Source organism: Sphaeramia orbicularis, chromosome 15 (assembly GCF_902148855.1).
Source record: "Sphaeramia orbicularis chromosome 15, fSphaOr1.1, whole genome shotgun sequence".
NCBI lineage: Eukaryota > Metazoa > Chordata > Actinopteri > Kurtiformes > Apogonidae > Sphaeramia > Sphaeramia orbicularis.
The window spans coordinates 32,872,971-32,896,813 of NC_043971.1; the positions used below are offsets into that span (position 1 = coordinate 32,872,971).

General features: G+C 37.0%; 1 protein-coding gene across 1 annotated transcript in view; it reads left to right on the top strand.

The window, feature by feature from the left end:
* The window catches only part of LOC115433943 (VPS10 domain-containing receptor SorCS1-like), a 64,748-nt gene that overhangs the window by 10,889 nt on the left and 30,016 nt on the right, over positions 1 to 23,843 (top strand). The window contains exons 2-6 of the mRNA XM_030155531.1: positions 17,128 to 17,195; positions 17,811 to 17,910; positions 18,231 to 18,389; positions 19,762 to 19,835; positions 23,755 to 23,819. Coding sequence (XP_030011391.1) covers positions 17,128 to 17,195; positions 17,811 to 17,910; positions 18,231 to 18,389; positions 19,762 to 19,835; positions 23,755 to 23,819 — 466 coding nt within the window. The remainder of the gene's footprint in view (positions 1 to 17,127; positions 17,196 to 17,810; positions 17,911 to 18,230; positions 18,390 to 19,761; positions 19,836 to 23,754; positions 23,820 to 23,843) is intronic.

Here is a 23,843-nt window from a genome sequence, read left to right on the forward strand (position 1 = left end):
AAGGTCACTGATGCAGTATATATGCAATATATATATGCAGTATATACCATTAATAGGGTGTGTAACAAAAGAAATAAAATGAATTTGGTGGAGTGAAAAAATTTCAGTCACGTCTGCACCCACTGACTTGTAGGTTCCTTTTTCTCCCAGAGATACCACTGAACAAAAAGATTCTGTCACATTATAGTCACAGTAGGGATACTACATATACCAGCAGTGCAGCACGGTGAAAACTCACCCAAGTTATGCATTTTAATATAAATCTGCCTTAGCTCAAAGAAACAAAAAAAAAAAAAACACAGTTATTCGCAATGTGTTTCAAGAAATGTGTGAAAAAAATTACCATACATGTAGAACAGAAGTCAAACTAAAGATGTAAATGTATACTGTAGAACAACACCACTCCTTAAACTCCCAAACTCCCAAGAAAGTGAAAACAAATGAGTCAAAGTCATAGATTTGTACTTCACTATTGACTTTATCTATAAGTTCAGAAGAATTACAAATGCCAGAGGGCTAAAGAAAAGCATATAGAGTACTTTTTTTAAAAATAATAAAATATAATGAAACAATCACTCTAAGTTATATGTATCCTAACAACTGCATTTATTTTACTCTGTACCTCAAGCAGAACTAACTCAGTTCAGTCTGGAGACATTCAGGTCCAAATGACTGAACAGCTTAAAGCCATACTTCTCACTTCCATCCCCACTCACTGAATGAACCTGGAGAGTGGGGACGAAGAAATTAAACATTTTCTCATTGATTCACTGTGGTTATGTTGCAAATTGCACATAAATTCAGGGTATCAGGAGATCCTTGAAAAGTCTTAATTAATTAAGTAATAAATTAAGTCGAATGAATAATTAATCCTTAAATCTGGTGCTCAAAGGTCTTAAAATGTTTGTTAAATAATACTTGATATTACTATATTTGCTTTGGAAGACTCACATTTTAATTAATGTTTTAGCTTAACATAGTGGAGCCACAGAGTGGAGCCACCAAAAATCATTCAGGTTCACTCGTAGAAACATTAAGTCGTGGATAGGGGTGTGAGAAAACATTGGTTCAACGATTTATCGTGATATTTTATTTCACAATACTGTATCGATATTAAAAAGTACTGTATCGATATTTTTAGGCATTTATTAAAATGGAGACATGGCAGAGGTTTATTTTTGTTTTTTTGTTAATATTTTTTGGGAATCCTGCGGGCTCTTTTATTTCTATATTCACATGTGTATTTTGCTCTGCTGTCTGTATACGACAAAAGTAATATTGTGATATTGCAGGTCCTGCATGTAGTTTTTTTTAAATTAACAGCACTGTTTTGTTAAATAATGGTTATTTCAAGCATCCTAAAAGCACTTTTTAGATAGATAGATAGATAGATAGATAGATAGATAGATAGATAGATAGATAGATAGATAGATAGATAGATAGATAGATAGACAGACAGACAGACAGACAGACAGACAGACAGACTGACTGACCCACCCCAAAACTAGGAAATTGTAGTGCAGCAGCAGCATGACAGACAGCAAACTTTATTGTCTGAAAGAGGCAGACATTAGTTTTCTGGGAAATAATCTTGTTTAAAAAAAGAATCAAAACAACCAAAAAAAGAATCACCTTGTTAACAGTATTGTGATGTATTGCCATACCTTGTATCTTGATCCTAGTTTTGTGATTTGTATTGTATCACCAGATTCTTGCCAATACACACCCCTAGTCATGGAGTAATGTAAATGTAATGTAATATGAGCTGGACTGCACAATGATTAAGAATGGTTCATGGCAGTAACTATGAGGCCTGTTCTGTTATTTTTGTGAATGTGAGATCATACATTTGAAACAACTTGACAAATGTCTTAAAAAATCATAAATTGGCTTCCTTTAACCTGTAAATACCCTGTAAATATGTCTCCACAACCATGCAGGATGGTTTAGAGTTCACTATGGGTTTCTGCTGTGCGGGGTAACTCTACCTTTGGTCTGTAAAAACGTAGCCATTATGCAGGTTATGCAAATTTTACCTGAATTTGACCTATCCACAATTTGACCAAAGAAAATCTAAATTTGAGTGTTCATTTAGTACTATTATGCAAAATTTAAGTGCAGCAGTAGCCGCAGCATCATAATCAGCATCAGTATCATCATCACAGTTTTAAAGTTTTCCTGTTGGAAGCAGTATTTCGTACAATAACTCAGCCTGTCTGAGCTGTTGGTGGAGGTTTGTGTACTTTCAGGCAGCTGACAGCTGTTGCCCCTGAACCGAGCTGAACCAAACCGCTGGTCTGGATCAGATGGCATTGTTGTTGCTTCAAAGTTTGCCAGTTTGTCAAAGCCTTTGTCTAATATTTGTTTCTGCAGCTCATCCTACATGGTGGTGTTTGACTGCTCCGTCTAATATGGCGTTTCATTTTCCTATATTAATTCAAACATCTGCTCCAGTTTCCTTGCTGCTCCACACACGCACAAACACTATAATTTGTTACTAATTATATTTCCATTGGATTTACTCACATACACCTTTCATCAATACACTAACTTTTCCATTTCTGTCATACACTGAAATCTTTTTTTAAGTCCAAGTTTTCAGACAGTTTTTTTTTTTTTATGCACAAATTGAAAATGAAACAAGCAGTGCCAGGCACAACAAACGCCGCCCCTCGCACATATTTTGCCCTTTATAAGTAAGTGGGAAGATTAAAAAATTCTGAAAAAATTTGAACTTTGACCTACTGTTCCCAAAATGTAATGAGATCCATTCTGGGTCCCTGGCAGTCTATAAACCAAATTTGGTATCAATTTAACCAATAATTTTGCTGCTACCGGTGTGTGAAATTTCGCCCATTATAAGTAAATGGGAGAAAAAAAAGATTTTACAAATTCATCAAAAATTGAAACTTTGACCTACTTTTCCCAAAATGTAATGACATCTATTCTGTGTCACTGGCAATCTATAAACCCAATTTGGTATGAATTCACCCTGTAGTTTTGCTGCTACAGACATATGAAATTTTGCCCACTATAAATAAATGGGAAATGAAAAAGATTTTAAAAATTCATAGAAAATTGAAACTTTGACCTACTGTCCCCAAAATGTAATGAGATCTATTCTGGGTCACTGGCAATCTATAAACCCAATTTGGTATGAATTCAACCAATGGTTTTGCTGCTAGAGTGTTAATAAAGAAACAAAGAAAGAAACAAACCGAACCAAAAACAGTACCCCTTGCCTCCCCTTCTGTGGGCGGGGTAATAAAAATAAAAACAACAGTATTTAACCCCACTTAAACATGTAATAGGAGTAGCTGTTAATATATCTTGTCCGTCCCTTACATTCTGTGCTCCACTGTTATTTGCAGTTATTTGCTGGAGGCTACACACACACTGACTAAAAGGTCCATGGCCAGAAATGACCCAAACACAGAAAAACAAGAGGAAGATTTAAAATACAGGCAGAGGGCAATGTCTATGTAGGTAAATACCACCACATACCTCCAATAGGTCACAAATAATGAGACGATTTAGAGAGATTCTAGCTGATACATCATTATGAGGAAAATCTTACATACTATGACCTTTGAGTTCCTTATCATTGAATGACCACATTTTTGCAATTAGCCAGTCTGTTCAACAGTGTTAGAGAAATCTGACTTCTAGCTGTGTCCTGGAGATTTCTTATTTTTCTACTAGGCATATTCAGAATGAATGGCGTGTTATTATTATGTTTTTTTCCACATGCATTCTTGTGCTTGAGATTGATAATTCTTACAGAGAAAAGCCTAGCCACATTCATTAAATGCTGAAACCCTTTAAAAAAATGTCGGTCATCTGGCATGCCTCTTGCTTCTGAGCATGTAATAGTCTGTTGCACATGGTTTGTGGCTGGAGCTGTCAGGAATGTGAAGCCCTCCACCACCGCCCCCCCCCCTTCCTGGGTGTTTGTGATGGGCAGGCTTTGGAGAAGGAGGGTGCTGCTGTTTTGTCTCTTACAGCAAATATTACACATTCTGCTAAAGAAATATAAATAAATTCATGAAATACATAAGGATAAGAAGTGTAACACCATGACAAAACCAAAGACAAAGATTGTTCTTTCTTCGACAAATGTGTGGATGTGGCATTGCCTACATTATAAGGGTAAACAGAAGGGCTGCTCTGAAAGCTCAGCACTTTTTCAGAAACTACTGGCATTCTGAGTTCAGCTCTGCCAAGCCACCAAGCCTTCCTGTGGTGAGGTTCTCTTAACGCCTTGAGATCCTGCAGAGCCAGTTTTTTTTATCGGCAAGCTGCTGGTCCCTCCTGGGTTTCCTTTCTTCTCCACCATATTCTGGAATCCCACAAAAATCAGCCGAAGATGTTATTTCCAGGATAAAGTTAATTTGGCTGCGGCAACACATAATGAGATCATATTTCTATGTGCAGCAGACATGCCTTTGTGTCTTCTCAGGTTTTTTTTTTTTTTTTTTTTATGTGTGTTTTTTTGTCTACTGTGTTTTGTTGCCTATTTCCATATTTTCTTTTATTATTTGTATTCTATCTGTTGTCACTGTTCTTCAGAGCTGCAATGCACAATTAATTGTAATAGTAGCTGGTACACAAAACGCATGTTGGTTATTTTTATAGATTTTTTTGTTGTTGGGTGTTGTTAACCTCTTCTGATTACAGTTGGTAAATCAAAAATAGCTTTGGCGTCTAGAAACTCAGTACATTGAGTGTACCATCTAATCTGAAATAGTCCTCCAGTTGGCTGCTGATGCTCTTTGATGTGTTGTCAGGATTCTTTTTTTTTTTTTTTGGTCATTGCTCATTTGCTACCATATTTTGTGTTAGGGAACACTTTAACAGTAGCCACCTGCATTATTCGACTGAGTTACACCATCTGGCTGCTTTAGGAAAAGTCTCCCATTGAAAACCATAACTTTGATTCATGGGCTGAAAAATCTCCTTTTAGATTTATAGTGAGGCTTGTTGGCAAACATAACACTTCGAATACAAGACTTGAAAGCCTATGGGTGAAAAAATCCTTCTGCAGCATATTTATCGTATCAACTGTTTTACTTTTTTATGCAAAAGGAAATGTGCTTCATTAAAGAGTCCATCGTGCTTTTGGTTTGTCAACATGCAGTCTGAAGAGTTAAAAGTAGTTCAGATAAAAAAAACATTATTCTGAAGTGAAGATAAGTTTTAGGTTAGGCTGAAAAATCTACCCACTTGCAGTCTAATCTTGTCTGCATTGATCAGACCCCCTCCTCGTGCACACTGAAGCTTCTAAGCTCAGCAGGCCATCGTAGCCCGGCTGCCGAAGTTGCCTGGCTCTTATTTATGGTGAAGAAGCAAACGATGCAACAATATAAGCCCAAAAGGGAGGAAGCTGTTTCAGATGACTTCTCAACCAAACTATTATTCCCACCCAGGGCCGTTGTCTCGACATGAGTATCCACACTTTGCTGTTCTGCTTGAAAGCAGTCGCAGAATCACGGAGTATGTGCTCACTACCCATTTCAAATTCTGGCTATTTGATGTTCACAGATCAATGGAGTTGGAGTGTGCTGAGGTAACAGATGTTGCCATCAGTCACATTATAGCTGAGTTCTCTTAAGGATTTTTCTCTTTAAGGATTACATGTCTCGCTGAATCATTTAATACACCAAAGTGCTAAAAGCAACAACTGAAGATACTGTTTCCCCAATACTGTTTTCATGCTTTACACCCCTGGTTTGGATATAAATATCAGGCTGCATCAGGACAATACTTTATTTTCTGCAAAGTGGTATTGTGAAGTTACTTTATAATTTATGATTGCAGTGACCTGTTATCCATAGGGGAGCCAACAGCTCTGACTTCAAACAACCTAGCCTCAGCTCAACATCTGGCCTATGAGGAAATGTTGCCTTTGTTAATGAAGTGATATAAATTGATGTGGCAGACAAAAGCCTCTGTACATTATATGTCTCACTGCAGTGGTATTGAAGTACTGTGGGATGTGCTTACCTGCAGGCTTTTGTTGCTTCGACCTGAGTTGCTGGCTTATAAACAGTGTAATAGAAATGGACAATCCTGTCTTTATTAAAGGTGTTAAACAATGCTGTTTAATGTGATAATTTTATTAAGGGAGTTTTCGTACTTTTTCCCCTTTGGTCCCCAGGGGTCTTTTTCACTTGTTGGCTTAAATGTGTTTTTATTTCTGAAAGGCACTCACTTCCACATTGCTAACATGTCTTCAGTGTTAAAATCTAGTCAGCAGGAGTTGCATTGTCTTCATGGGTGGTGCTTCCTGGATGATTTTGCTTTAATTAAGATAATTAATGTCACAGTACTGTCATTTAGTGAAATAGCAACGTTAAACAAACCCAGCATTCAGTTTTGCATAATTTCAGGAATTTAAAAAAAAATGTCACTTCAGATGACAGTAAAAGAGTGTCATCAAAAACTAAAGTAATAAAAAGGGTTAGGTGTACTTTTTCCCATTTGTGATGCTTGTTTGTCTTATTTATGGCTGCAAAGGAGCACTTAGCAAATGTCACAGACGCAGGCTGGACAAATCACCAGTGTTTTCATATGTCAAATGTGTCTTTATTATTAATATTCCAGTCAGTAACTTCTGTAACAATTGCTTTTACAGAATCATCCATCTGTTTAATTGCTCTGGCTAAATGTGACGACAGTTTTATTGATGAGGCAACTTAATTCCAACAGCTGATAAGGCCGGATCAACGGGGTGGTGAGAGCGAGAGAGAACTGCACGGCGTCTCTCCTTTTCATTTGTCTCAGGTGTTCATCCTTCACTTTGCAGAATGCCCCTGTGCTTTCTTCATACCCTCAACACCTTCATTTCACACCAGTAATCTCTTCAACCTAAGCTCTTTAAGTCACCATTAAGCCCTCATTCCTCCTTACATAATGATCAAATTCATCCCAGTCCATTTACCTCCAAGGTTTAAGATTTACGAAGGATTAGAGGTTGAAAAATCAATTTGCTTGCTCTTGGATGTCAAATAATCCACTTTGTAGATACACTGGTGCTACTGCTACCTAGTGCGTTAAACTCTACACGGTGGCTAACGTCATGTGTGACCCTTCCTTGAGTTTCAAAAGGAAAGATATTCTAATACACATATCATTATCATTGAACACGCCAGGGAGGTTATGCCATGATCGGGTGCAAGGTGTCTTTACAAGAACAGCCTTTGTCCGGTGATTTCAAATAGCAATTTAATGGCCTATGTGACATGCTGAACTTCAAACACCCATTTCATGCTGAAAAAAAATCTACAAAGTGAATATTGTATCACTGTATTGATGTGTTAACTGCAGCCGCAGAGCTTCACCTTACACTTACATCTCTCATAACATAGAAAACTTTTCCAGCCAGCAATTTAGTGGATGCAAATTATATCTGACTGTAATCCTGGATCCTTACCAAGTAAATGCATAAAGTTAATTGCCATACAGAAGGAGGGATATAATTTGTCCTAATTTTCAGACTGCTGTGGGTTGTTTTATTGTCTATGACGGTGTCCATGAGGGTATGACATTTGGAAGGTATAAAGGCCATTTTATTGGAAGACTATAAATCTCTGAAGCCCAGTTCGGACACTTGGTACCACTGTTAACAAGTGTGTGTGGGGGGGTTATTTTTAGATTAAGCCCACACATAAAGATTTTCATACATTCAGCAGAAATTATAAGCAGAGTTACAGTAGCCTTAGTCAGCCTATTCTCCACAAAGGAAAATAATTAGTAAATAAATGCATGATGTAAAATGGATCAATTGCAAGGTTACTGCTTTATAGGAAACCGAACCGGACAACAAATGAACTTTACCTTTATTACATCTCATTTTTGGGGGGAAATTGAATTGTACACAAGGTTAAATATACCGACACAATTGTGGTATACTTTCAGAAATCTAGACTCACATTCAATAGAGGTTCTGCTAGTGGTTTGATGAGGCTGTACTAACATAAGCACAACAATGCAACCAGAGGATGTAGATAGAAAATAGAAATACACTGATTTGTCAACAGGTTTAACCCATAAAGACCCAGTGGTACTTTTGTGGCAGTTCCCAAATGAATTTTTCTCTATCTTCAACTTTTCTTAAGTAACTTATCACCATTTATTGTAATATTTCCTCTTTATTTAAAGTTTTTTTCAGCGTAAAACATGCGTTTTCCTATATCTAATTCACTGATAATGTATATGTTCATTAAAGCTCAGAGTAAATTCAAAAGTTATTACATCAAAATAGAGAAAAATGGATAAAAACCACAGCTTTTACAGCAAAAATATCATGAACTAAACATAAAAATAAGTATGCTGATTGATTCAACTCCATGGATTTTACTCGTGAATCAATATTGTAGAAGATGATGGTGTTTCCACGGTAACGATGGAGCCTCTGAGCATCCAATTGGGTCACATCTGATGACCTTGAAAAGATGAATAACTGTGTTTGATAGGTTTAGTGGATCAACAGGTATTAAACATTTTATACCAGTAGATGGTTTAGGTCGTCTGTGGCTCTTTGGGTCTTTATGGGTTAAAAGTACAGTTTTACATTTGTATTAGAAATGTGCTGCTGATAGTGGTGGATGGATAAAAGTCTTCGAAAGATGATTTACTGATTAAACTGGAATAAGAAGGAAAATAAGTATCAAAATGCCTCCAGTTTGTGTCATTTATTGTCGCTCTAGTAAATCGATTCAGGGAACTACAGTGTGATTTTAGTAAGTAACAGGAGTTGCTGTTAATGAGAAGGAAAATGCGAGAAATTCAACAGCGGAAAAAACAGCCTTGGAGTCTTTGTTTCACCTGCATTTTATAGACTTCAGCAGCTAAAACCAACATGAGTATCACTTAGAAATCAGGTGTACGGCCTCACAAAAGACACAAATAGAGTAGAAACTGCTTTTGTTGATCAGTTTGTCCACACTTATCGCCATCAGTGGATAATAATTATGACTGAACTATTAAATTTGACCTCAATCTGTGATAATCAGGTTTCATGACTTTAACTGATCAAGTGGTGTATTTTTTTAGAGACGTTTTGGTGCAATGGTCTACGAAGAAATTTGCAACATCTCCGATTTTGAATTAAAACTGAGATGTTTTTTTTTTTTACTCATATTCAAGGCCTGATTGCCCAGTTTAGCAGACTCACATGTGCACTAGAGCTGCACAATATATCATTTGAGCATCATCCTCGCAATGTATGTGTGCACAATAGTCACATCACAGGTCCTGCAATCTAGGAGGCAAATTAACTCAACATGTTCTCATCTAATTTCAACCTAGGTACCTGACACACACTATGCAGAGCGATCCACCAATCACATTCGTTCTTAATCAGTTTGCCGAAGCAGACCACGCCCCTGCACATGTGAGTGAGTCGCTGGTAACAACAATGAAAAACGAGCAACAAACAAGAGAAAATCACCAAAAACGAAGACTTGGAGCCAAAAAGAAAAGCAATGTCAGTTATCTGGAATTATTTCAGCTACAAGAAGGATGATACTGAAACACATGTTCTGTGTCGATAGTTCCTTGCACCTGTTGCCACAACGAGAGGTAGCTAGGGATGTAATGATATGAAAATTTCATATCACGGTTATTGTGACCAAAATTATCACGGTTATCATTATTATTGCGGTATTGTTGAAATTGTGCTCAAAATGTTCAAAAAGTACTAATACACACACTGAAATAATTTAACCAATTTGTATTTTGAAAAAAACAACAACAAAAAAAACGAATAAAATAATACCTTCTGTTGCAGAAACATTCAAATATTAACCCTTAGTGGTCTGAGCCTATTTTGGCCGTTTTTCAGTCCTTTTGATTTTGCCTTTATATACTATATAAACAAATGTTTACTATACCCATGTTTGGGATCTTTTTTTTCAGCACAACTTCATTTATATCATCTGCCTATTATTTTTTCACTTTAACCTACTATAAAAACATAAAAGGCAAGAAAACAAAACAATGTATAAAATCTGATTTGAGAAATATATATACTTTATTGTATAAATAACACACTGATGCTTAACAAACCTTTTCAAAGACTTTAAAAGTGAATATTGGTTCCAAATATTAGGAATATACAATTAAAATTGTAATAAATTAAAACTATACTCAAATATTTGACATAAAAGCAGATCTTTACATAGGCGTTTTTTCTGGAAAAATGCGGTAATCAAACATGGTTATCATGATAATTAGAATTTAAACGGTAATACTAACCGCCTGCAATTTTACCATGGTTTATCGTTATACCGGTAATCATTATATCCCTAGAGGTAGCTTAATGCAACTGATTTGTTTCACAATTTACATAAGCACCACACAGCTATTATATCCTCCGGAGGATTTTTCATATCGTAATATATATCGCAGGGTTAAAAAAAAAATCACAACATCAGTTTTTTCCAATATCGTGCAGCCCTAATGTACACAGTGTTCTCTTTGTTTCGAAATCACTAACAAAGAAACCTGTGGAAACTGAAAACTCCCTCCTGTTACTTTTCACCCCTTGGAATCCTCATGGAGCATCAATTTACTTCATAAGAGCAGCAGTTGTGGACCATGAGAATAAATTTATTGTAGCCTATTTTTTTTCATAACAGAAAATTATTAACAACAGCAGCCTCAGGTGTGAAAACAACTAAAATGAGCCTTAAGTGTGGACTGATTAGTGTAATCTGAATATGAACAGGCAAATGAACATTAATGATTCTGTCCCAGACTTTTTGATTAATATACACAGTTCTGTAACCTACCCACACTGATCCACGTCTTTAGTGACACTTCACCAATCCCCTGAGACTCGTTAATCCAGAAATGGTAAGTTAACAACCATAATGTTAACATCCAGCTGTCATTTGTCATGTGGAGTAATACTGGAAGTTGTAACAGAAGTAATAGTAGTCGTTGCTTCTACTGCCTCATTAGCAGAAAAAACTTTCAGCTCCTCTCCGTAACATGAGGGTCTAACATGTTCTGTGATTTTATGTTCGCACTTGTCATATGATCTAAATTAGCACAGCCCACAGTTTCCTGTTTCTCCTCCATTCTGCAGTTTCTCCTCCCTTTGAATCTCACATGCCATCAGAATCACATTGGTACAAATAACCAAATAACCCATTACGGTATTTTACAGAGAGTGTTGCACTATCCTGAATTATAGCATCAATGTTGTTAGGCTAGCAAGTTTATTTTAGTCCTTTTACAGCGATATTTTAGCATCTGTCCGCAACAAAGTGTTTAGTTTTATTCTGCATTAACTCACAGTGTTTGTCTAATGTGTTATTTTGATGCTACTGAGAAAAAATAATGATGAAAAATTACTGTCTAAGTTTGCAGGTACGCCTTCTGAACTCTGACATGCAATAATTCTATTTTACAAAAATAGTTTAGAGTTATGCTAATGTGAAAACATTTTTGTCTCATTATAATACTCCAGTGGGACAAATTAGGCTGCATTCTAGGTAATTAATTAATGGACACATTAGCCACTTTTACACAGAGATCCCATTAAAAAAAAAGGCAAGATGGTTATCCCTCTTTTTTTACCTACATTAATTGATTTCCACAGCCAAGACAAAGATGTAACAGAGGTGAGACAGGCTGGACTTTTCCACAGCGGACCTGTGTTCCGGAATCAAAGGGGCGGAGACGCAGCCCTCGTTTTTAAATCCCCTCAGCGCAGGAGAGACAGCGAGCACATATGGAGGCACTGGCATGGATTCTGCAGCCCACCCCGGCTGCCTTTGTGCCCACCGTGGTTGGCATGTAGCCGCAGAATCATGCCAGTGCCTCCATATGCGCCCGCTGTCTCTCCCACGCTGGGGGTCGCCGTCATCAAAACGTCACACTTTGGTTTCGGAATGAGAGTTGTTCCTTTTGCAAAGTGATCCCATCTTTATCACGGCTCTGTTACTACCTCTAAAGCCACGACAAAGGTGGGACCAAATTATTCCACCATTTCGTTTAGACAGACGTAGTTCCAGAGTAAAGGCGAAATATTCCAGCAACAGAAGTGCTTTGTAAAAGGGGCTAGTGCCGCTCTATCTACATGAATATATGTCCGAGTGTTTACTTCATCTAAATATTGTCAATACTGTATACTTTTGGTCCAAACTGAAGCCAAAATTGTTTCTAGTCAGATATAACAGCAAAATCCCATCACACGTTAGCCTAAGCCTTGAGATATCAGAGAAAATTAGAGGAAAACATATTGTTCAGTTGTAACTCATCAATATTTTGGAGGACGTGACAAAATTGTGATTCAGATCGCGAATTATGATTCTACCTCCAAATATCATCATATAATCTTTTGGCCACATCACCCAACTCCCAGCTAAATTTTTAATGGACAGATTGATGTTCACTTTTATTGATTAATTACTTTCAATTTGATTTTCTGTGATTCAGATTTATTAGGCTGAGGTGTGTTATATTACTTTGACTTAGATGTTCAGGTCAACAGTTATCTTGTTTCTAATAAAGTGAAAGATAGTTCGTGTCAAACATACATAATGTGTTTTTACAAAGCCCAGCCACTTAATCAGCTTTTCCTTGCTCCAAACCATCATTATTATATTAGCCTTCAAAAATCCACTATCAGTCGGCCTCTAGTGGAAAATTAACATTTTTCACCATTTTAAGCACTGAACCACAGCAGACAAAGCCTGAGACTGATAGAGGAATGTCAGGAGTCTGTAATCTTCTGATCACTAAGGTATTCAACACATACTGATTTTGATGTACAGATGGTTTTCCACAGGTTATTACAACATATCCTGAGGGTAGTGGAAGGACTGCCCCAAAATGTTATCACAATACTCGAATTGCCAAAACCACCAATAGCTCCACTGTGATGTTGATAAGTCTGGATGTGTGAAAGTAATTTGTTGTCAGTGCATCCAACAGAAAACATATTTCTCTCTAAATTCAGTACAATGTCTGGCTCTGTGTGTAATTGATCTAATAGTTGTTGAGATTTACCTATGGGGTAAGGAAGCTGTCAAAATATTTGTGTGTAAAAGACAAATATGTGTGTGTATTAGCCTAAAATTGTGCAAAAATAAATATAGTTGTGCAAAAAATAAATATTTGTAAACTCTTGAATGAGTTCAATCATACATAAAATGTTTTGTATGTATTTTATTTGATAGAATATGAATAAAAAAAATTTGACATCAAGAATCACAAACACAAAATGCAACTTTACGATTGCACTTTTGTTACGCCTCGATAATGGGGAAAAATGATAAAAGAAAAGTGGAAAAACTACACGTACACGATACATTAACCTTCATCCAGTGTATTTTCAGTTAGCCACCTGCTTCCCTCTCACATGAAAATAGGCATGAACAATCAATTGCTGTGCAGCACATCCGCCACGGACTGACCAAAAAAAAAAAAAAAAAAGAGATTTTAAAAATAACTTTTCTAAGTGCATTTTCATAATAAGTAAGTGAAAGGTTTTAAATAAAAAGTAGTAGAGATTAAAACTGTTACTGTTTGTATTGTTTCCATACCTACAGGCAAAAGCAATCAACACAGAGTGAATGACAAGTCCTCATTTTAACATTCTTAACCTAGGACAAATGAACTATTATCCTCTTTTAATCACTTCCTAACGAATTGTCATCCTGACACATGAAAATCATGAATTATCTTTTTAATCAATTCTTTCCATGAATCATTATTTCTTTTAACCATAAGATGAGAACATTATCACCATGACACTTTCTCCATCACAAATACGAATTCACCAACGTGACTCTTCTGTCAAAAATACGTCACCACTTCACAGGCGTTATTTATCCAACAGAAGATACATCGAGGCAAGATCATTGTGCAAGATGGCTGATGAAGTCAGAGAACGAAATCAGGTCAAATTAAACCATTTGTACGTTGTTCTGACCATGGAGAAGGAATCTGAATGCAGGCTCTATCTGTGGAATTGATATGTCTTTTCTGCTCAATAAATAATGCCTGTGAAGTGGTGTCGTATTTTTGACAGTAGAGTCACGTTGGTGAATTTGTATTCATAATGGAGAAAGCACAATCATAAAGTTGCATTTTGTGTTTGTAATTCTTGTTGTCAAAACTTATTCATTCGTATTCTGATGGATAAAATACACACAATACATTTTACGTATGACTGAACTCACTCAAGAGTTTACAAATATTTATTTTTGGACAACTATAAACTAATATGCACGCATTCCTGTCTCATGCACACAAATATTTTGACAGCAATCTCACCCCTTATTTATTTGTCTGCATTGAAGCTGTGATTTGACCCATGCCACGATACAGACATGCCTGAAAACAGAGGACCACACATGTGCTGCCCTTGTTGACCCTTTTGGGTAGTGAGGTACTAAATACACTGTCTCTGTCATTTTCCTCTTTCGGAGCCAAGATGTTTTAAGCCTGAAGTACACTTAAAGGACACAATTGATCTCATATTGACAGTAAAGTGGACAGACTGCTGCATATTTTGGAAGTGACGTGTTTACTTGATGGGCATCATTGATTTTTATTTTCTTCAGCCCATGTTATGATTTTCTTTCTGAATAATAATTGTTCACCTGAATCCTGATGGCTTAACAGGTTTGTTTACTTGGTCCTAATGCTGACAGGTATTTAATTTCACTTTCAACATTAAACATAATACTTTCTCAAGAGCAATTCATGGAGAGAGCACTAAAGTTGCCACCCAAAGTACCGTTGTATCACTGATTGGCGAATAAATGAAGGGTCCTCAAGATCTGCTGTACTTTTCTCCCCTCGGGCTCCTCTAATCACCCTTCACCGTCTCCCACCTAATATGAATTTTCTGTTTCTTAGAATAGAAATGCATTTTTTTTCCCCATAATCCTAACCACCCAAATGCAATTTAACACAATAGGGAGGCTATTGTTGTAACGTTTTAGAAGTGTACACAGTAAAAAGCTGAAAACACAAAAGCTCTGGAGACTGGAAGCCTCCGTCTGACTGTCCCTGCCTCTCTGTTCTCAGTGCTGTTCTCCATGTTGCATCTGCCTGATGACACCATTAGGAAACATTTCCATAAGCGCTTCTTTCCTTTCTATGAAGATTCTGTCAAATTGGCTTTGATATTTCTTGGGTCTTGCACTGAAAAATGATCAGATGCCTGTTTTTTCTTTTCTCCGCCATGTTATCTGACCTGACAGGCTGATAAATAGTCACACACACATACACGGGAAAGAAGTAACACCCATTAACTGACGTTAACTCGAGGTAATATATGCCTAATTAGATGCGGCTTTCCCGAAGAAGTATCTCTCTCATGTTTTCCTGTTAATGTGTAGGTGTTCAGAATAATATGAAGCATCCCAGAGGCTTATTTAATATTTCAACATAGTTCCTCAATTTCCAAAATTAGAGGATATTTTACATGCAGGTCAAAATCCAGTGGGTTATGATGATTTACCTCCTGCCTCCACAGACGTACGTGCTTTCAGAGATACGGCTGCAGTTCTTATTTAAAATTATATACCTATGTATACAGTGACATATTGAGGGCGATACCTCCCAGGGTGGAGGAGGGTCTGGATCCCTTTGTCCTCACAGGGATTACGACCTGTGGAAATTATATTCATGCTATAATCATATTCAGAGACATGAAGAGATAACAGTACTTATGGCCTTGTTCCACTAGTTATACCAATGCTATTCAGTAGACTGGCTTTTCAATAAGTGCCTCTATGTGCAGTCAGACAAAGAAAGTCCAAGGCTTTTTATTGTAGAATTCAGGTCACATTTACTCGTACCAGCCTTCACTATTGTCAGCTATCAACAGTTGGAACCTGCTAATTTGTTTTCAGAGCTAATGTGTGAGTTTGAATGTATTTAATGCCGTTTGTACAAGGAAGCACTCTTAGATGATTTGTATTTACCTTGTGTGCACTGTGCCTTTGTACATTTAGTATGTATGTCATGGTTCTGCTCTACAAGAAGTAATTAAAAAAGGAGCAAGCTTTAAGTTACCGGAAGAAAAAAGTAGGTGATTTTGATCAAAAGCCTGGAAGTTGATCAGAGTTTAGATTTTCTATTCACTGTCCAAAATAAGTCTTAGAAAGTCTTCTTGTTTACATGACTGAGCTCTTGTTACAGAGAATTTTACCCCAAACACCAATAACACTTGATAATTAGAAGACAGGCGTGAAAAGCTGAACATGATGCTTTGAGAAGCTTCCCAGGAGAGATATTTGAGCTGCAAATTTTATGATTGCAGAGCGCTGGCAGGGCATTGCCTCAACAATTAATTTGTGCAAAGGGTGAAGGGCATGATGTTGACAATTTATCGTTGTGACTCATGCAGACAGACGAATGTTTTAAAGAGTTTCAGTATCATTATGTAAATGAAAAAAGTTAAATTAGGAAAGTAAAAATTGTAGCATTTTCTCATTGAGTATATAAAGTACAAGTTAAACGCATGTAAACATGAGTCTATGAATTAATGATTACTGTGCATCTATATGCAAGCACCGAGGCTTTGATTTAGGCTCAGATGTTTGCAAAAGGAAAATCGTTTCTCTTCAAATTTAACAGGGGGAAAGAGATATGTCTTTAGTGAAACATTCATTAATATCTGGAATAATTTACAAGACACGCTGGAATCTATAGCTTTGCACGTATTAAGTGAAGTACTTTATTCTGTGAGGCACATATGGGTTTTTTATGAACCTCTTCAAAAAGGATGTCCATGATATTTATGATGCCAGCCTTTCTGTGCTTGGAATGAATGATAGACGGTTGACTTGTTTATTTGTTTTGCCGCGTAGCATTTGCTGGCGTTATAGGCTTTGAAGCCTGTTGTACATAGTGCTCAGCTTCACTCCAACCCAAAAAAAAATATGCACAAGGCTTAGCTTTACAACAAACAAACAGGCCGCTGTTTTGACGTGTCATCAGAGTTTTGTGGGGTTTTTAATAAATCAGTATCTGTCTGGGAGTTTAAAAGACATCAACGCAGATGGTGGTTCTGTTTGTTCCACCATGTGACGCTTTATTGCTGCTCTGTGTTAAACTGAAGATGCACTAAGCCAAACCTGTTTGATCTGTTTTTCATAGGTGATCCTCATGTTGACAAAATACTACGACTTCAACTCTGCCAGAGTAACAGAGAGTTCTTTATGGAGGTAAGATCCTGTGCCGCTCTGATGGAGAATGGCTGCTATTATTTCATGTGTACGGTGATGTGAGAGTCAAAGAAGAACAAATAGGTAAAGTAATGGCTGAAATAATGACAAGTGACAACATATTCCCCAAATGTTCTTTAGCAAATTGCAAGCAAAATACGCCGTGATAAATATCAGGGGTTTCAAATACAAACATTGTAAAGTGATTTGTGAAGGAAACAGCCCTATCTCTGACATGCAAAACAAACCACCATCTTTTTAATGACAATTAATGAGAGGACAATTATCCATTTCTCGGTGTCTTGTTATTTTTGTTCCTCTACTGAAGTTACAAAACTTGAAATTCACAAACATTACACATATTCACCCCAAAGAATAATACTAATAATATCCATCACACCAAACATCCCCATGCACAATATACCTGTTTATTCTGATAATTAAAAAAATCTCCATTCATCTAGCAAATTACTTCATGACTTCTGCTGTTGCAATTTTATGCTTGCCTGCTATGCTTAATGATACCATCAGCATCTTAACTAGTAGGTGTTGTTCTCCTTCTCCTGTTGTTTCTCCACCACAACCTATTTACTCTATCCTTTAATTGAATTTTAGGTCAACTGATTATGGGACCACATATGAGAAACTTAATGAAAAAGTTGGGCTGAAAACCATACTGAGCTACTTGTATGTGAGCCCTAATAACAAGAGAAAGGTAGGTTTCATGTTGCGTGTTTGCTGTGAGTGTTACAGAAATTATCTGCAAGTAGTGCTGCAAGAACATGTGGAATGGGTGTCGTGAAGAGCTATGAAAAATTTCAATGTCAAAGCGTTTCAGTAGCTGGCACAATTTCTTGCATGTCAGTTCTATAGCTGTAGCAAAGGCACTTGTTTTCACTACAGCATCCCTGCAGGAGCCAATTCTGTGCGTTGATTCCTCAGCAGTACATTGCACGAGCACACTTAAGCCCTGTGGAATGGATGCTGTCAAGGTGGGCCGCTGATTCCCCCGTCTCTTTTCTTGCCTTGTCTCAGATCATGTTACTGACCGACCCGGAGGTGGAGAGCAGCCTGCTCATTAGCCTCGACGAGGGGGCGTCCTATCAGAAACACAGCTTAGCCTTTGATATCCTCAGCCTGCTTTTTCACCCCGAGCAGGAGGACTGGATCCTGGCTTACAGTCATGACCAAAAGGTAATGTGCGGTTGTCAGACGGAATGAAGCAAAAAAAATAAAAATAACAAAAAATAAAAACTGAAAATGTTTACTTGTTGCTTATCATGCTCTTGTTAGCAATGTTTTTCCAGGTTGTTGTTTTGTCTGACTGTAAATCACCAGCCGAGTCAAGGACAGCGACGTGAACCGCCATATAAAATGATACAAAACATAGGTTGTTGTCACCGAAGCATCTATTTTGGTAATGCCAGCTGCTAGCTTTATGGCATCGTCACAGGCAAACACATCTGCCACTTAAAATAAGGTTGCATTTGCAGGGACATAGGCAGCCAATCACCTGCTCCCCTAAATAAGTCATAAGATCTGGCTGCAAACTCTGAGTTTGAATAGATGTGTCCTAGACAGAGCAGGAGAAAGTTAACAAATGAGACACACCCCGACGTTTCACCAGCCCACACACACACCTATACACAGATGCACGATTGTGAGTGTAGCGCACAGCCTTCATTACTTGCAGTGGTAACCCTGCTGTCTGTTTTACTCAACACCCAAGACATCAAACTCGGCCTCCTCAGTCTGCTATTGGAAGACTTGATTTTCAGAGAGAAAAACAGTCAAGGTCTCAGAAGTGAGATAAATGGTTCAGGGAGGAAGATGAAAGCAGTTGAGAGCCATCAATGGGTCAAAAATGAAGATGCTCCAGGGATGTTTCTATTCAGGTCCTTCTATAAAACAAAATTTCATCAGTGTTCTTTTTTTTTCCCCTGGTTATCGCTGCTTTATTTAATTAAATTCATAGTTTATTTTCATTTTCCACCTATTGATTGTCTGTCATGTCTCCTAAAAGTTATAAGCTCTTAGATAAGTCAAATTGATACTGCTAATCCGTGTAAAGCTCAGAGTTTAAGATGCGCAGTCCTCGATCATTATGGGAAGATGACAGGCCTTGAGAATGTTTTGATGAAAGTCCAAGTTAACAATAAAAAGCTTTCTAACAGCTTTATGAAAGAAGATTACAATTACTGTTAAGGGAGTGATTTTATAATGTCAATTAGGGCGGATTCATGCTGCGTTATGCTCCTCTTTTCTCTTCTAAGACATCAGAAAGGATTTTTTTTTGTGCATTTTTCATCTCTATTTTTTTTATATAAAAAAGTCCTCAGTGTCAAAGTGTCGCTGTACGTATACAGCATCTGATGCATTCTCTCATTAGGGAAGCATATTTACATGAAATACGTGTGCAAAACAACATCCGCATATTGACTACAGTTTTTTTGATCAGATACTTGGCTATAAATCAGGAAGTACTTCGCTTGGATGTGCTTTTTGGCAAATGATTTTTTTCTGCTGCAAATCATTTGGTTAATGTGCTCCACCTCTCATTTTTCAGCTCTATGTCTCCGTAGAATTTGGGAGAAGATGGCAGCTTGTGCATGACAACGTGGTCCCCAACAGATTCTACTGGTGAGGTCAACGATCAATCATCTGCAGATATTTTTATTTGCAAAAAAAGCTGCAGTATTTGGACATGGCCTGAAAATATTGTGAATAATTGAAAAGCACAGAACAATTACACATTAATAAATGAAGTTCCATTTTTTTTTAACATGTAGGGTGCTCCAGTAGCACAAAGGATTTTATTTTATTTTTTACTGTTTCTGTTTATTTCTGCTGGGTACGCTGACAGGATTGTAGATTCTGCATGCTAATATGGGACAAACATGAAACTGATCCTACAGTCATGTTGCCTTTGCTCGAAAGTTCGCAGCTTATTTACATGTCTCTGATGAATACATTCGTAGCATAGAAGGCGCATCGTGTGCAGGTGCAGAATAAAAGCAGCAGACAAAGGGAAAAAAGCAGAAGTTTGCAAACTAGTGATGCAACTTTTCAGAAATGCAACAACATTGTTTTGACCTTCATAGTCAGGGTGGCTTGATGAAGAACACGGGAGGTAATTTGTTTCCTCAAATTTTATGGATCATGCTGTAATAAGTTTTTGGATGAACAGCTTTTCCACTAATGAACAGGTTGGCAAAACAATAACTTTTTAAAGATTATATTAACCCTAATTGCACCAACTTGGAGACCTCCAAGGTATAACTCTGTCATATCTTGCATAATTTCAATACTTTTTTAATCTTTTTTTTTCTAATGTCCTCATATCACTGTTTTCTCCTTCTGTCTTCATTTGTGCTTTAATACCATTTATTATAAAATTAGAAGCACTTGGAGAGCGCAGACCTCCGCCAAGGCTGATCAGTGGCCCCCCCCATGGGCCCCCCCACGCCAAGGAGGTTATGTTTTTGCCAGGGTTTGTCTGTCTGTCTGTTTGTCTGTCCGTTAGTGTGCAACATAACTCAAAAAGTTATGGACAGATTTTGATGAAGTTTTCTGGTCTGCGCCCCCCCCGTGGGCCCCCCCACCCCCGATCACCACCAAAATTTAATCATTTCTTCCTTATCCCATTTCCAACAAACCCTGAAAATTTCATCAAAATCTGTCCATAACTTTTTGAGTTATGTTGCACACTAACGGACAGACAAACAGACAGACAAACCCTGGCAAAAACATAACCTCCTTGGCGGAGGTAATAATTTGCATTTTTCCAGTGAAAATCAGGTATTTTTCAATATTTAATGTACTGATCATATAGATGTTCATAAAAATTCAGATTAAAGTTGAGGGTAATTGTATCAAAAACAGATTAAACTGAAGAAAAAGTGACTCTTTCAGTAAAATATATCATTAACTGCACATAAAATAAGCGTCTCCATCCACTATCATTTATCAAACTCTATGGGTTTTACTGGTGAATCAATGTTGCAGAAGAGGCTGGTGTTTCCATGGTAACTATGAAGCCTCTGAATGTCCAAATGGGTCATATCTGATGACCGTGAAAAAAGGAGAAACTGTATTTTCCAAAAAAAAAAGAATTTTTTTTTTTACATGTATTGATAGAATTAGTGGATCAACAGGTTTTAAACATTTTGGACTAGTAGAGGATTTTGGTCGCTGGGGGATGTTTGGGTCTTAATGGGTTAAAAATGCCAATCACAAGCACCAGAATCTCCCTATGTCTCAATAGATGGAAATATTTACAGAGATTATATTCATCAGTTGTAATTTTAAGAATCACACACCATCATTCGTCAGACATTTGGATGACACAGAAGCAGAAGATGAAGATTTCCTCACGTTTACACCATATGTAAATCAACTGTAACTTCATAAAATAATTATGTTCTTTCAGATTCTATCTATTAGATAAATCATATTTTTGTAGAAGAAAGAAGTTAAACATTTTCTGTTTTTTTTTTTGTTGGTGTGATGAGGGTTTGTCAATTTAATGAAATCTTTCAAGTTTACTTTAATTAATCATGAAACCTAGATAAAAGGGTCATCACTCAATCCAACTGAAAAGATCTATTTTAAGTTCATTGCTAGTTTACTGGCGAGGCAGATCTTGTGTCGATAAATAATTTATGTTTTTTTTTTCTTTTTTTTTAACCTACCGTTCTAAGCGTCTAGTTTACAGATACTGATTAATATTTGATTTGTGGAATGCGTTCTACTCATGAGGTATTGTTGGGTTACTGTCTAGAAACCACAGTTTAATACAAATCTAATCATATCCAAATGCAATTCATCCAGTCTTTACTTTATGTGTTACGATACCTGCTTGAAGGATCAGGCCTGGTGATGTGGTGTCAGTTTGGTGGAAAGCTCTTGGGTGTCTTTTCAAGTGTTTTAGCGATATTAGATGTCTACTGAGGATACTGGGAATATGGCAGAAGATAAATGTTTAATTTATAATGGTTTTTATAGCAGTTGGCTTCAAAATCCTTTCACACTTTTTCTATAAGAGGAAAAAAACACGTATTAATCGAGAGGGCTGGACTGATCCATAATGATGAAAATGTTTCTGATGAGCCTTTTGCATTAGTCTTGCAAAACTCCACAGTATTGCAGTAAATAACAATCACCGTGGCGGAGATAAGATATGATGACTAACTCGATATTAGATCAGTGTTGAACTCCTGTTTAATGAGGCCGATATTTTTATCCTCAATAGAAAGGTGAGCAGTGCTGTATGAAAGTCATTTCTTGTGTCTAGGTTAAACTACAATTTGTTCCATTGGTGGCTAATTTATTTTTCTGAAGTTATTCAACTGTGGTAAACCTTATGTTAACTGCACCGCAGTTTGCTGTCAGGTTTTTACATCTGCAGCATAAATAAAAAAAAGAAAGGCTCGAGCTGTTCAACCTCATTAAAATGAAAACATCGTCCAGACGTAAACCCTCATTAACTGGTCTTTGTGATTCTGTAGTTTTACAATACCACTATCTTTTAGAAAACATATTCATTCAATTTGTTAACAGATTTTAATCAATCAGAAGCCAAGATGTTGCTTTGCTTGTCTTCTAAAATAAACGCGATTTACCCAACCGTGTTAACAGGCAGCCTCCATAAGCAGCCCTGGTGATATGTGTTACTTATAGGAGAACATTGTGTAACGTTGCAGGGGTTTATTTAAGAGCAAGGGCTGCTGTTCACTGATAGAATTGGATGAAGTATTTGACAGAAAGTCCATTAAAAGAGATGGAGCTGTGAGGCAATTACAGAGTGCTGAGGGAAGCAGGATGGGGGCTTTTTATATTATAGTTCAGACACGGGATGGAAAATGAGAAGAAACCCATCTTCTGTCACAACAGAAGATATTAATACAACAAGTGGTCACTCCTGTCGCTCTGCACTTAACCACTATCATGAAGAATCTCTATTGAAAGTGAATGAAATGGCTGAGTACACGTTAGCTGTGAGGTGCAGTCCAGGTCAAATGTCCAACAGGCAGTGTTTATGGGAAAGGTTGTTGTATTATTGCTCCTTGGAGGACTATTAAGAGATCACAGCTCCACTGCTTATTTCCCATGGTCTCTGAATGTAATTTAAAATTAGTGATGCAATTTCCTATGCTTTTAATACTTTGCAAATAGTTGAACATAGAGGCACTTTGAGCTAGATGCACTCATGGTTGAGACTTTTTTTTTTCAGTTTTCTTTAATTTTTTTTTTTATAATTAATGACACAGCATCATTTTATCAAATATGCCTTGGAAAAGCAGGGGCAATTTGATAAAAAAAAAAAAAAAAAACCTGCTGCATTAATGCCTCATTAAGCCACCTGATATTCACTGTAACCAAGAACATTTAAATTATACAACATTACAAGAAAAATGCTCCTCAGCTGACACCTCTGCATGCTGCATGTTTTATAACCTTAATGTAGGTGTAGAATGTCATCAATAATGCACAGAGAGGCGTGCAGTATGGCTTTAAGTCAAAATCTAACATTGCTCAGATGTATGTGTTGATGTTGCAGGTCCAGACTAGGTTTAGATAAGGAGCAAGGAATGATTCACCTGGAGATCAGTGTCTCAGATGGACGTAAGTAATGAAATAACATTTCCA